The 13,978-nt window shown below is 49.0% G+C and overlaps 1 protein-coding gene across 11 annotated transcripts in view; it reads right to left on the reverse strand.

The window, feature by feature from the left end:
- LOC129837541 (nucleoporin SEH1-like) overlaps positions 1 to 13,978 on the reverse strand; it is a 168,329-nt gene that overhangs the window by 2,299 nt on the left and 152,052 nt on the right. For all 11 annotated transcript variants that reach the window (XM_055903815.1, XM_055903814.1, XM_055903813.1 and 8 more), the window contains 6 exons: positions 11,507 to 11,726; positions 9,296 to 9,468; positions 7,439 to 7,558; positions 2,671 to 2,786; positions 1,074 to 1,200; positions 844 to 902 (listed from right to left, as the gene is read on the reverse strand). In XM_055903815.1, coding sequence (XP_055759790.1) covers positions 844 to 902; positions 1,074 to 1,200; positions 2,671 to 2,786; positions 7,439 to 7,558; positions 9,296 to 9,468; positions 11,507 to 11,726 — 815 coding nt within the window. The remainder of the gene's footprint in view (positions 1 to 843; positions 903 to 1,073; positions 1,201 to 2,670; positions 2,787 to 7,438; positions 7,559 to 9,295; positions 9,469 to 11,506; positions 11,727 to 13,978) is intronic.

Here is a 13,978-nt window from a genome sequence, read left to right on the forward strand (position 1 = left end):
CCAATGCAGTGGCCTGCTGTCCAGCTGCTCTCAGATCGACCTCTCTGTGAGATTCCACAGCATTAGGAGCAGGAAGTCACACTCAGATTAGTATAGTATAGCTCTGTGGCCATAGTATAGCCCTGTGGCCATAGTATAGCTCTGTGGCCATAGTTTAGCTCTGTGGCCATAGTTTAGCTCTGTGGCCATAGTATAGCTCTGTGGCCATAGTATAGCTCTGTGGCCAGGCTAACCAGGACACTGACTACAGAAGAGGAACCGTCACAACCTCTATGGCCATAGTATAGCCCTGTGGCCATAGTATAGCCCTGTGGCCATAGTATAGCCCTGTGGCCATAGTATAGCCCTGTGGCCATAGTATAGCCCTGTGGCCATAGTATAGCCCTGTGGCCATAGTATAGCCCTGTGGCCATAGTATAGCCCTGTGGCCATAGTATAGCTCTGTGGCCATAGTATAGCTCTGTGGCCATAGTATAGCTCTGTGGCCATAGTATAGCTCTGTGGCCATAGTATAGCCCTGTGGCCATAGTATAGCCCTGTGGCCATAGTATAGCCCTGTGGCCATAGTATAGCCCTGTGGCCATAGTATAGCTCTGTGGCCATAGTATAGCTCTGTGGCCATAGTATAGCTCTGTGGCCATAGTATAGCTCTGTGGCCATAGTATAGCTCTGTGGCCATAGTATAGCTCTGTGGCCATAGTATAGCTCTGTGGCCATAGTATAGCTCTGTGGCCATAGTATAGCTCTGTGGCCATAGTATAGCCCTGTGGCCATAGTATAGCTCTGTGGCCAGGCTAACCAGGACACTGATTACAGAAGAGTCACGAAGCAGCGTTGACTCACCTGAGGGAATATTTGGAATGCTTGATGTGGAAGGGCTCTTTAGGGGTTAGGAACATCAGCTGCAACATCAGACAAGCTCAACATCAAATCCATGCAAAGCATTCTGGGTAGTTATCACATCAATCACAGTTCATGCAATTATTCTGTGTGTGTGTGTGTGTGTGTGTGTGTGTGTGTGTGTGTGTGTGTGTGTGTGTGTGTGTGTGTGTGTGTGTGTGTGTGTTGCTCACCCCATGCGTTTCCAATGAGTTGTTTCTCATGTTGACCTTCAGTGTGCTGGTCTCCCCCACCCTGGTAGGGGGGAACGAGTAGTGGTCCTGGGGGGCGTACACCCCCCTACACAGAGCCTCCTCCTGACTGGAACACACCACATCCACACATTTAACATCGACCTGGACCTTCCTCCTCCATGGGCCTTCTGAGCTTCCTGAACATCTACCTGAACCTTCCTCCTCCATGGGGCCCTGAGCTTCATGAACATCTACCTGGACCTTCCTCCTCCATGGGGCTCTGATCTTCCTGAACATCTACCTGGACCTTCCTCCTCCATGGGGCTCTGATCTTCCTGAACATCTACCTGGACCTTCCTCCTCCATGGGGCTCTGAGCTTCCTGAACATCTACCTGGACCTTCCTCCTCCATGGGGCTCTGATCTTCCTGAACATCTACCTGGACCTTCCTCCTCCATGGGGCTCTGATCTTCCTGAACATCTACCTGGACCTTCCTCCTCCATGGGGCTCTGAGCTTCTTGAACATCTACCTGGACCTTCCTCCTCCATGGGGCTCTGAGCTTCATGAACATCTACCTGGACCTTACTCCTCCATGGGGCTCTGAGCTTCCTGAACATCTACCTGGACCTTCCTCCTCCATGGGGCTCTGAGCTTCCTGAACATCTACCTGGACCTTCCTCCTCCATGGGGCTCTGATCTTCCTGAACATCTACCTGGACCTTCCTCCTCCATGGGGCTCTGAGCTTCCTGAACATCTACCTGGACCTTCCTCCTCCATGGGGCTCTGAGCTTCCTGAACATCTACCTGGACCTTCCTCCTCCATGGGGCTCTGATCTTCCTGAACATCTACCTGGACCTTCCTCCTCCATGGGGCTCTGAGCTTCTTGAACATCTACCTGGACCTTCCTCCTCCATGGGGCTCTGAGCTTCATGAACATCTACCTGGACCTTCCTCCTCCATGGGGCTCTGAGCTTCTTGAACATCTACCTGGACCTTCCTCCTCCATGGGGCTCTGAGCTTCTTGAACATCTCCCTGAACCTTCCTCCTCCATGGGGCTCTGAGCTTCTTGAACATCTCCCTGAAACTTCCTCCTCCATGGGGATCTGAGCTTCCTGAACCCTCCTCCTCCATGGGGCTCTGAGATTCGAGACCAGTTATCCTTCAGATCAAATCAAGAGCTATATCTGAATGTTAGCCAGTCTGGTTAACTAGCTGGCTAACTAGTGCTCCCTGTTTTGGGATTCATCCTCCACTGTGCTCTGGACTGTGGAGGATTGACCTTGTTTTGCTAGTCATCACTAGTGAGACCTGACTGCCAGTCCTTACCCAGTCATCACTAGTGAGACCTGACTGCCAGTCCTTACCCAGTCATCACTAGTGAGACCTGACTGCCAGTCCTTACCCAGTCATCACTAGTGAGACCTGACTGCCAGTCCTTACCCAGTCATCACTAGGGAGACCTGACTGCCAGTCCTTACCCAGTCATCACTAGGGAGACCTGACTGCCAGTCCTTACCCAGTCATCACTAGGGAGACCTGACTGCCAGTCCTTACCCAGTCATCACTAGGGAGACCTGACTGCCAGTCCTTACCCAGTCATGCCCCCATCAGCCACCGGGTCAGGTCTTCTCCTGGTCTTAAAGGCTTCAGTCTTCACCAGAGAACAGTCTGCTTCCTGAGGAGCCACCGCTGGACCAACCGTCACACCCTGAAACACACCATCATCATCATCATCATCATAGCCACCGCCACCCTGTAGTATAATGATGTCCTATACCAGTCTACCTTTACAGTCCCCTGGCAGAATAATGATGTCCTATAACAGTCTACCTTTACAGTCTATTGGCAGTATAATGGTGTCCTATAACAGTCTACCTTTACAGTCTCCTACCAGTATAATGATGTCCTATAGTCTACTACCAGTATAATGGTGTCCTATAACAGTCTCCTACCAGTATAATGATGTCCTATAGTCTCCTACCAGTATAATGATGTCCTATAACAGTCTCCTACCAGTATAATGGTGTCCTATAGTCTCCTACCAGTATAATGGTGTCCTATAGTCTCCTACCAGTATAATGGTGTCCTATAGTCTCCTACCAGTATAATGATGTCCTATAACATTCTCCTACCAGTATAATGGTGTCCTATAACAGTCTCCTACCAGTATAATGGTGTCCTATAACAGTCTCCTAACAGTATAATGGTGTCCTATAACAGTCTCCTACCAGTATAATGGTGTCCTATAACAGTCTACTACCAGTATAATGGTGTCCTATAACAGTCTACCTTTACAGTCTCCTACCAGTATAATGTGTCCTATAGTCTCCTACCAGTATAATGGTGTCCTATAGTCTCCTACCAGTATAATGGTGTCCTATAGTCTCCTACCAGTATAATGGTGTCCTATAACAGTCTCCTACCAGTATAATGGTGTCCTATAGTCTCCTACCAGTATAATGGTGTCCTATAACAGTCTCCTACCAGTATAATGATGTCCTATAGTCTCCTACCAGTATAATGGTGTCCTATAGTCTCCTACCAGTATAATGTGTCCTATAACAGACTCCTACCAGTATAATGGTGTCCTATAGTCTCCTACCAGTATAATGGTGTCCTATAACAGTCTACTACCAGTATAATGGTGTCCTATAGTCTCCTACCAGTATAATGATGTCCTATAACAGTCTACTACCAGTATAATGGTGTCCTATAACAGTCTCCTACCAGTATAATGGTGTCCTATAGTCTCCTACCAGTATAATGGTGTCCTATAGTCTCCTACCAGTATAATGGTGTCCTATAGTCTCCTACCAGTATAATGGTGTCCTATAATACAGTCTCCTACCAGTATAATGGTGTCCTATAGTCTCCTACCAGTATAATGGTGTCCTATAACAGTCTCCTACCAGTATAATGATGTCCTATAGTCTCCTACCAGTATAATGGTGTCCTATAGTCTCCTACCAGTATAATGTGTCCTATAACAGACTCCTACCAGTATAATGGTGTCCTATAGTCTCCTACCAGTATAATGGTGTCCTATAACAGTCTACTACCAGTATAATGGTGTCCTATAGTCTCCTACCAGTATAATGATGTCCTATAACAGTCTACTACCAGTATAATGGTGTCCTATAACAGTCTCCTACCAGTATAATGGTGTCCTATAGTCTCCTACCAGTATAATGGTGTCCTATAGTCTCCTACCAGTATAATGATGTCCTATAGTCTACTACCAGTATAATGATGTCCTATACCAGTCTCCTACCAGTATAATGGTGTCCTATAGTCTCCTACCAGTATAATGGTGTCCTATAACAGTCTACTACCAGTATAATGGTGTCCTATAGTCTCCTACCAGTATAATGGTGTCCTATAGTCTCCTACCAGTATAATGGTGTCCTATACCAGTCTCCTACCAGTATAATGGTGTCCTATAACAGTCTCCTACCAGTATAATGGTGTCCTATAGTCTCCTACCAGTATAATGGTGTCCTATAACAGTCTCCTACCAGTATAATGGTGTCCTATAGTCTCCTACCAGTATAATGGTGTCCTATAACAGTCTCCTACCAGTATAATGGTGTCCTATAACAGTCTCCTACCAGTATAATGGTGTCCTATAACAGTCTCCTAACAGTATAATGATGTCCTATAGTCTCCTACCAGTATAATGATGTCCTATAACAGTCTCCTACCAGTATATTGGTGTCCTATAACAGTCTACTACCAGTATAATGGTGTCCTATAACAGTCTCCTACCAGTATAATGGTGTCCTATAACAGTCTCCTACCAGTATAATGGTGTCCTATAGTCTCCTACCAGTATAATGATGTCCTATAACAGTCTCCTACCAGTATAATGATGTCCTATAACAGTCTCCTACCAGTATAATGATGTCCTATAGTCTCCTACCAGTATAATGGTGTCCTTTAACAGTCTCCTACCAGTATAATGGTGTCCTATAACAGTCTCCTACCAGTATAATGGTGTCCTATAACAGTCTCCTACCAGTATAATGATGTCCTATAACAGTCTCCTACCAGTATAATGATGTCCTATAGTCTCCTACCAGTATAATGGTGTCCTATAGTCTCCTACCAGTATAATGATGTCCTATAACAGTCTCCTACCAGTATAATGATGTCCTATAGTCTCCTACCAGTATAATGGTGTCCTTTAACAGTCTCCTACCAGTATAATGGTGTCCTATAGTCTCCTACCAGTATAATGATGTCCTATAACAGTCTCCTACCAGTATAATGATGTCCTATAGTCTCCTACCAGTATAATGGTGTCCTTTAACAGTCTCCTACCAGTATAATGCTGTCCTATAGTCTCCTACCAGTATAATGATGTCCTATAACAGTCTCCTACCAGTATAATGATGTCCTATAACAGTATAATGATGTCCTATAGTCTCCTACCAGTATAATGGTGTCCTTTAACAGTCTCCTACCAGTATAATGGTGTCCTATAACAGTCTCCTACCAGTATAATGGTGTCCTATAACAGTCTCCTACCAGTATAATGATGTCCTATAACAGTCTCCTACCAGTATAATGATGTCCTATAGTCTCCTACCAGTATAATGGTGTCCTTTAACAGTCTCCTACCAGTATAATGGTGTCCTATAGTCTCCTACCAGTATAATGATGTCCTATAACAGTCTCCTACCAGTATAATGATGTCCTATAGTCTCCTACCAGTATAATGGTGTCCTTTAAAACAGTCTCCTACCAGTATAATGGTGTCCTATAGTCTCCTACCAGTATAATGGTGTCCTTTAACAGTCTCCTACCAGTATAATGCTGTCCTATAGTCTCCTACCAGTATAATGGTGTCCTATAACAGTCTCCTACCAGTATAATGGTGTCCTATAACAGTCTCCTACCAGTATAATGGTGTCCTATAGTCTCCTACCAGTATAATGGTGTCCTATAACAGTCTCCTACCAGTATAATGATGTCCTATAACAGTCTCCTACCAGTATAATGATGTCCTATAGTCTCCTACCAGTATTATGGTGTCCTATAACAGTCTCCTACCAGTATAATGATGTCCTATAGTCTCCTACCAGTATAATGGTGTCCTATACCAGTCTCCTACCAGTATAATGGTGTCCTATACCAGTCTCCTACCAGTATAATGGTGTCCTATACCAGTCTCCTACCAGTATAATGATGTCCTATAGTCTCCTACCAGTATAATGATGTCCTATAGTCTCCTACCAGTATACTGGTGTCCTATAACAGTCTCCTACCAGTATACTGGTGTCCTATAGTCTCCTACCAGTATACTGGTGTCCTATAGTCTCCTACCAGTATACTGGTGTCCTATAGTCTCCTACCAGTATAATGGTGTCCTATAGTCTCCTACCAGTATAATGGTGTCCTATAACAGTCTCCTACCAGTATAATGGTGTCCTATAACAGTCTCCTACCAGTATAATGGTGTCCTATACCAGTCTCCTACCAGTATAATGGTGTCCTATAACAGTCTCCTACCAGTATAATGGTGTCCTATAACAGTCTCCTACCAGTATAATGGTGTCCTATAACAGTCTCCTACCAGTATAATGATGTCCTATAGTCTCCTACCAGTATAATGGTGTCCTATAGTCTACTACCAGTATAATGGTGTCCTATAACAGTCTCCTACCAGTATAATGATGTCCTATAACAGTCTCCTACCAGTATAATGGTGTCCTATAACAGTATCCTACCAGTATAATGATGTCCTATAACAGTCTCCTACCAGTATAATGGTGTCCTATAGTCTCCTACCAGTATAATGATGTCCTATAATAGTCTCCTACCAGTATAATGGTGTCCTATAACAGTCTCCTACCAGTATAATGGTGTCCTATAGTCGACTACCAGTATAATGGTGTCCTATAACAGTCTCCTACCAGTATAATGGTGTCCTATAACAGTCTCCTACCAGTATAATGGTGTCCTATAGTCTCCTACCAGTATAATGGTGTCCTATAGTCTCCTACCAGTATAATGGTGTCCTATAACAGTCTCCTACCAGTATACTGGTGTCCTATAGTCTCCTACCAGTATAATGGTGTCCTATAACAGTCTCCTACCAGTATAATGATGTCCTATAGTCTCCTACCAGTATAATGGTGTCCTATAGTCTCCTACCAGTATAATGGTGTCCTATAACAGTCTCCTACCAGTATAATGGTGTCCTATAACAGTCTCCTACCAGTATACTGGTGTCCTATAGTCTCCTACCAGTATACTATGTCCTATACCAGTCTACCTTTACAGTCACCCTGCAGTATAATGGTAGTATAACCTAACCCTATACCATTAGTATATGGTGTCCTAGACCAGTCGACTCACAGTGCCACAGAGCTGGAAACGTATCCTGGTCTTGTGCTGAGGCTCAGCCACTGGGTGACACTCCAGGTCCCAGAACTGAGCATAGTCCCCTCGGTCCCTCGGCAGGAAGGTGATGGGCACCTGGAGGAGAGGACGTCAACAGGAGGAGAGGAGGAGACGTCAACAGGAGTAGAGGAGGAGACATCAACAGGAGGAGAGGAGGAGACATCACAAGAGGAGAGGAGGAGACGTCAACAGAAGTAGAGGAGGACATCAACAAGAAGAGACACATCAACAGCCAGGTTTGTTCTGGGGACCAGGGGTGTGACTGGGTAAAGCTGGGTGGTCAGTAACCCCCCTAATAAAGGTATGTTCTGGGGACCAGGGGTGTGACTGGGTAAAGCTGGGTGGTCAGTAACCCCCCCTAATAAAGGTATGTTCTGGGGACCAGGGGTGTGACTGGGTAAAGCTGGGTGGTCAGTAACCCCCCCTAATAAAGGTATGTTCTGGGGACCAGGGGTGTGACTGGGTAAAGCTGGGTGGTCAGTAACCCCCCTAATAAAGGTATGTTCTGGGGACCAGGGGTGTGACTGGGTAAAGCTGGGTGGTCAGTAACCCCCCTAATAAAGGTATGTTCTGGGGACCAGGGGTGTGACTGGGTAAAGCTGGGTGGTCAGTAACCCCCCTAATAAAGGTATGTTCTGGGGACCAGGGGTGTGACTGGGTAAAGCTGGGTGGTCAGTAACCCCCCTAATAAAGGTATGTTCTGGGGACCAGGGGTGTGACTGGGTAAAGCTGGGTGGTCAGTAACCCCCCTAATAAAGGTATGTTCTGGGGACCAGGGGTGTGACTGGGTAAAGCTGGGTGGTCAGTAACCCCCCTAATAAAGGTATGTTCTGGGGACCAGGGGTGTGACTGGGTAAAGCTGGGTGGTCAGTAACCCCCCTAATAAAGGTATGTTCTGGGGACCAGGGGTGTGACTGGGTAAAGCTGGGTGGTCAGTAACCCCCCTAATAAAGGTATGTTCTGGGGACCAGGGGTGTGACTGGGTAAAGCTGGGTGGTCAGTAACCCCCCTAATAAAGGTATGTTCTGGGGACCAGGGGTGTGACTGGGTAAAACTGGGTGGTCAGTAACCCCCCTAATAAAGGTATGTTCTGGGGACCAGGGGTGTGACTGGGTAAAGCTGGGTGGTCAGTAACCCCCCTAATAAAGGTATGTTCTGGGGACCAGGGGTGTGACTGGGTAAAGCTGGGTGGTCAGTAACCCCCCTAATAAAGGTATGTTCTGGGGACCAGGGGTGTGACTGGGTAAAGCTGGGTGGTCAGTAACCCTAATAAAGGTATGTTCTGGGGACCAGGGGTGTGACTGGGTAAAGCTGGGTGGTCAGTAACCCTAATAAAGGTATGTTCTGGGGACCAGGGGTGTGACTGGGTAAAGCTGGGTGGTCAGTAACCCCCCTAATAAAGGTATGTTCTGGGGACCAGGGGTGTGACTGGGTAAAGCTGGGTGGTCAGTAACCCCCCCTAATAAAGGTATGTTCTGGGGACCAGGGGTGTGACTGGGTAAAGCTGGGTGGTCAGTAACCCCCCTAATAAAGGTATGTTCTGGGGACCAGGGGTGTGACTGGGTAAAGCTGGGTGGTCAGTAACCCCCCTAATAAAGGTATGTTCTGGGGACCAGGGGTGTGACTGGGTAAAGCTGGGTGGTCAGTAACCCCCCTAATAAAGGTATGTTCTGGGGACCAGGGGTGTGACTGGGTAAAGCTGGGTGGTCAGTAACCCCCCTAATAAAGGTATGTTCTGGGGACCAGGGGTGTGACTGGGTAAAGCTGGGTGGTCAGTAACCCTCATAAAGCCAGAGGTAGAGATTCATTCACCTGCATCTTGTGGTTTGCTGCCAGGGTACCAGAGACTCTGGGACATCTGAAGGCTGTGTAGGTGGCTCGGTACACATCCCCACTGCTGTCCACCCCCTTCACATAGGGAGGGGCGAAGGAAGACAGGTACCACCTCACCTGTTCTCCTCCGTTCTCCACCTCCACAGAGGACTCTGACGAAGGAAGAGACGGCCTTTAGATCAAAACACTGGAAACGGGAACATTCTTCAAGAACATAATAGCATTTTGTATTATCTAGAGGGGAAATGGGGCTATTGACTGGCAAACTCCAGAGATTATGTCCCAATGCTGAGATTATAGATATGTCCCAATGCTGAGATTATAGATATGTCCCAATGCTGGGATTATAGATATGTCCCAATGCTGAGATTATAGATATGTCCCAATGTTGAGATTATAGATATGTCCCAACGCTGAGAGTCTGAGATTATAGATATGTCCCAATGCTGAGATTATAGATATGTCCCAATGCTGGGATTATAGATATGTCCCAATGCTGAGATTATAGATATGTCCCAATGCTGGGATTATAGATATGTCCCAATGCTGAGATTATAGACATGTCCCAATGCTGGGATTATAGATATGTCCCAATGCTGGGATTATAGATATGTCCCAATACTGGGATTATAGATATGTCCCAATGCTGGGATTATAGATATGTCCCAATGCTGGGATTATAGATATGTCCCAATGCTGAGATTATAGATATGTCCCAATGCTGGGATTATAGATATGTCCCAATGCTGAGATTATAGATATGTCCCAATGTTGAGATTATAGATATGTCCCAACGCTGAGAGTCAGAGATTATAGATATGTCCCAATGCTGGGATTATAGACATGTCCCAATGCTGGGATTATAGACATGTCCCAATGCTGAGATTATAGATATGTCCCAATGCTGGGATTATAGATATGTCCCAATGCTGGGATTATAGATATGTCCCAATGCTGGGATTATAGATATGTCCCAATGCTGAGATTATAGATATGTCCCAATGCTGGGATTATAGATATGTCCCAATGCTGAGATTATAGATATGTCCCAATGCTGGGATTATAGATATGTCCCAATGCTGAGATTATAGATATGTCCCAATGCTGAGATTATAGATATGTCCCAATGCTGGGATTATAGATATGTCCTAATGCTGAGATTATAGATATGTCCCAATGCTGAGATTATAGATATGTCCCAATGCTGAGTAACGCTGGGAGTCAGAGATTATAGATATGTCCCAATGCTGAGATTATAGATATGTCCCAACGCTGGGAGTCAGAGATTATAGATATGTCCCAATGCTGAGTAGCGCTGGGAGTCAGAGATTATAGATATGTCCCAACGCTGGGATTATAGATATGTCCCAATGCTGGGAGTCAGAGATTATAGATATGTCCCAATGCTGGGATTATAGATATGTCCCAACACTGGGAGTCAGGGATTATAGATATGTCCCAATGCTGGGATTATAGATATGTCCCAATGCTGAGATTATAGATATGTCCCAATGCTGAGATTATAGATATGTCCCAATGCTGGGATTCAGATGTCCCAATGCTGAGATTATAGATATGTCCCAACGCTGAGATTATAGATATGTCCCAACACTGGGAGTCAGGGATTATAGATATGTCCCAATGCTGGGATTATAGATATGTCCCAATGCTGGGATTATAGATATGTCCCAATGTTGAGATTATAGATATGTCCTAACGCTGAGTAACGCTGGGAGTCAGAGATTATAGATATGTCCCAATGCTGGGATTATAGATATGTCCCAATGCTGAGATTATAGATATGTCCCAATGCTGGGATTATAGATATGTCCCAATGTTGAGATTATAGATATGTCCTAACGCTGAGTAACGCTGGGAGTCAGAGATTATAGATATGTCCCAATGCTGGGATTATAGATATGTCCCAATGCTGAGATTATAGATATGTCCCAATGCTGGGATTATAGATATGTCCCAATGCTGGGATTATAGATATGTCCCAATGCTGGGATTATAGATATGTCCCAATGCTGGGATTATAGATATGTCCCAATGCTGGGATTATAGATATGTCCCAATGCTGAGATTATAGATATGTCCCAATGCTGGGATTATAGATATGTCCCAATGCTGGGATTATAGATATGTCCCAATGCTGAGTAATGCTGGGAGTCAGAGATTGTCTCCTACCTGAAGTTTCTCCTGAGGGAGTGGCAGGAAACACGACGGTGCGGTTACTGATCTCTACCGTGGCTGGAGCTGTCCTGGTCAGGGGGGGTTGGCCTGCAGGGGGCAGCGTGGTGGTGGGCATGGGGCTAGCAGTCTGAGGAGGAAGGGGAGCTAGGCTCCGGTCAGCTGGGGCGGTTGATACATCCAGAGCCAGGTCCTGACGGATCTGGACTTTGATGAACTGGACAGCAGGAGGAGAGAAAAAAACATCACTGAGGGGGGGGGGGGGGGGGCCCACCACATCAAGACACTGAGGGGGGGGGGGGGGGGGGCACCACATCAAGACACTGAGGGGGGGGGGGCCCACCACATCAAGACACTGAGGGGGGGGGGGCCCACCACATCAAGACACTGAGGGGGGGGCCCACCACATCAAGACATTGAGGGGGGGGGGGGCACCACATCAAGACATTGAGGGGGGGGCCAACCACATCAAGACACTGAGGGGGGGGCCCACCACATCAAGACACTGAGGGGGGGGGGGGGGGGGGCCACCACATCAAGACACTGAGGGGGGGGGGCCCCACCACATCAAGACACTGAGGGGGGGGGGGGGGGGGCAACCACATCAAGACACTGAGGGCGCCCACCACATCAAGACACTGAGGGGGGGGGGGGACCACATCAAGACACTGAGGGGGGGAGGGGGCACCACATCAAGACATTGAGGGGGGGCCCACCACATCAAGACATTGAGGGGGGGGCCCACCACATCAAGACACTGAGGGGGGGGGGGGCCAACCACATCAAGACACTGAGGGGGCCCACCACAACAAGACACTGAGGGGGGGGGGGGCACCACATCAAGACACTGAGGGGGGGGGGGCACCACATCAAGACACTGAGGGGGGGGCCCACCACATCAAGACATTGAGGGGGGGGCCCACCACATCAAGACACTGAGGGGGGGGGCCACCACATCAAGACACTGAGGGGGGGGCCCACCACATCACGACACTGAGGGGGGGGGCCACCACATCAAGACACTGAGGGGGGGGCCCACCACATCAAGACACTGAGGGGGGGGGCCACCACATCAAGACACTGAGGGGGGGCCCACCACATCAAGACACTGAGGGGGGGGCCCACCACATCACGACACTGAGGGGGGGGCCCACCACATCACGACACTGAGGGGGGGGCCCACCACATCAAGACACTGAGGGGGGGGCCCACCACATCAAGACACTGAGGGGGGGGGCAACCACATCAAGACACTGAGGGGGGGCCCACCACATCAAGACACTGAGGGGGGGGGCCCACCACATCAAGACACTGAGGGGGGGGCCCACCACATCAAGACATTGAGGGGGGGGGGGCACCACATCAAGACATTGAGGGGGGGGCCAACCACATCAAGACACTGAGGGGGGGGCCCACCACATCAAGACACTGAGGGGGGGGGGGGGGGCACCACATCAAGACACTGAGGGGGGGGGCCCCACCACATCAAGACACTGAGGGGGGGGGGGGCAACCACATCAAGACACTGAGGGGGCCCACCACATCAAGACACTGAGGGGGGGGGGGGACCACATCAAGACACTGAGGGGGGGAGGGGGCACCACATCAAGACATTGAGGGGGGGGCCCACCACATCAAGACGTTGAGGGGGGGGCCCACCACATCAAGACACTGAGGGGGGGGGGGGCACCACATCAAGACACTGAGGGGGGGGGGCACCACATCAAGACACTGAGGGGGGGGGGCACCACATCAAGACACTGAGGGGGGGGGGCACCACATCAAGACACTGAGGGGGGGGCCCACCACATCAAGACATTGAGGGGGGGGCCCACCACATCAAGACACTGAGGGGGGGGGGGGGGGGGGGCAACCACATCAAGACACTGAGGGGGGGGGGCACCACATCAAGACACTGAGGGGGGGGCCCACCACATCACGACACTGAGGGGGGGGCCCACCACATCAAGACACTGAGGGGGGGGGCCACCACATCAAGACACTGAGGGGGGGGCCACCACATCAAGACACTGAGGGGGGGGCCACCACATCAAGACACTGAGGGGGGGGCCCACCACATCAAGACACTGAGGGGGGGGCCCACCACATCAAGACACTGAGGGGGGGGCCCACCACATCAAGACACTGAGGGGGGGGGGGGGGCCCACCACAACAAGACACTGAGGGGGGGGGGGGGGCACCACATCAAGACACTGAGGGGGGGGCACCACATCAAGACACTGAGGGGGCCCACCACATCAAGACACTGAGGGGGGGGCCACCACATCAAGACATTGAGGAGGGGGCCCACCACATCAAGACACTGAGGGGGGGGGGGGGGGGGGGGGCACCACATCAAGACACTGAGGGGGGGGCCAACCACATCAAGACACTGAGGGGGGGGGGGGGGCAACCACATCAAGACACTGAGGGGGGGGCCCACCACATCAAGACACTGAGGGGGGGGCC

The sequence above is a fragment of the Salvelinus fontinalis genome, chromosome 38 (assembly GCF_029448725.1).
Source record: "Salvelinus fontinalis isolate EN_2023a chromosome 38, ASM2944872v1, whole genome shotgun sequence".
Taxonomy (NCBI): domain Eukaryota; kingdom Metazoa; phylum Chordata; class Actinopteri; order Salmoniformes; family Salmonidae; genus Salvelinus; species Salvelinus fontinalis.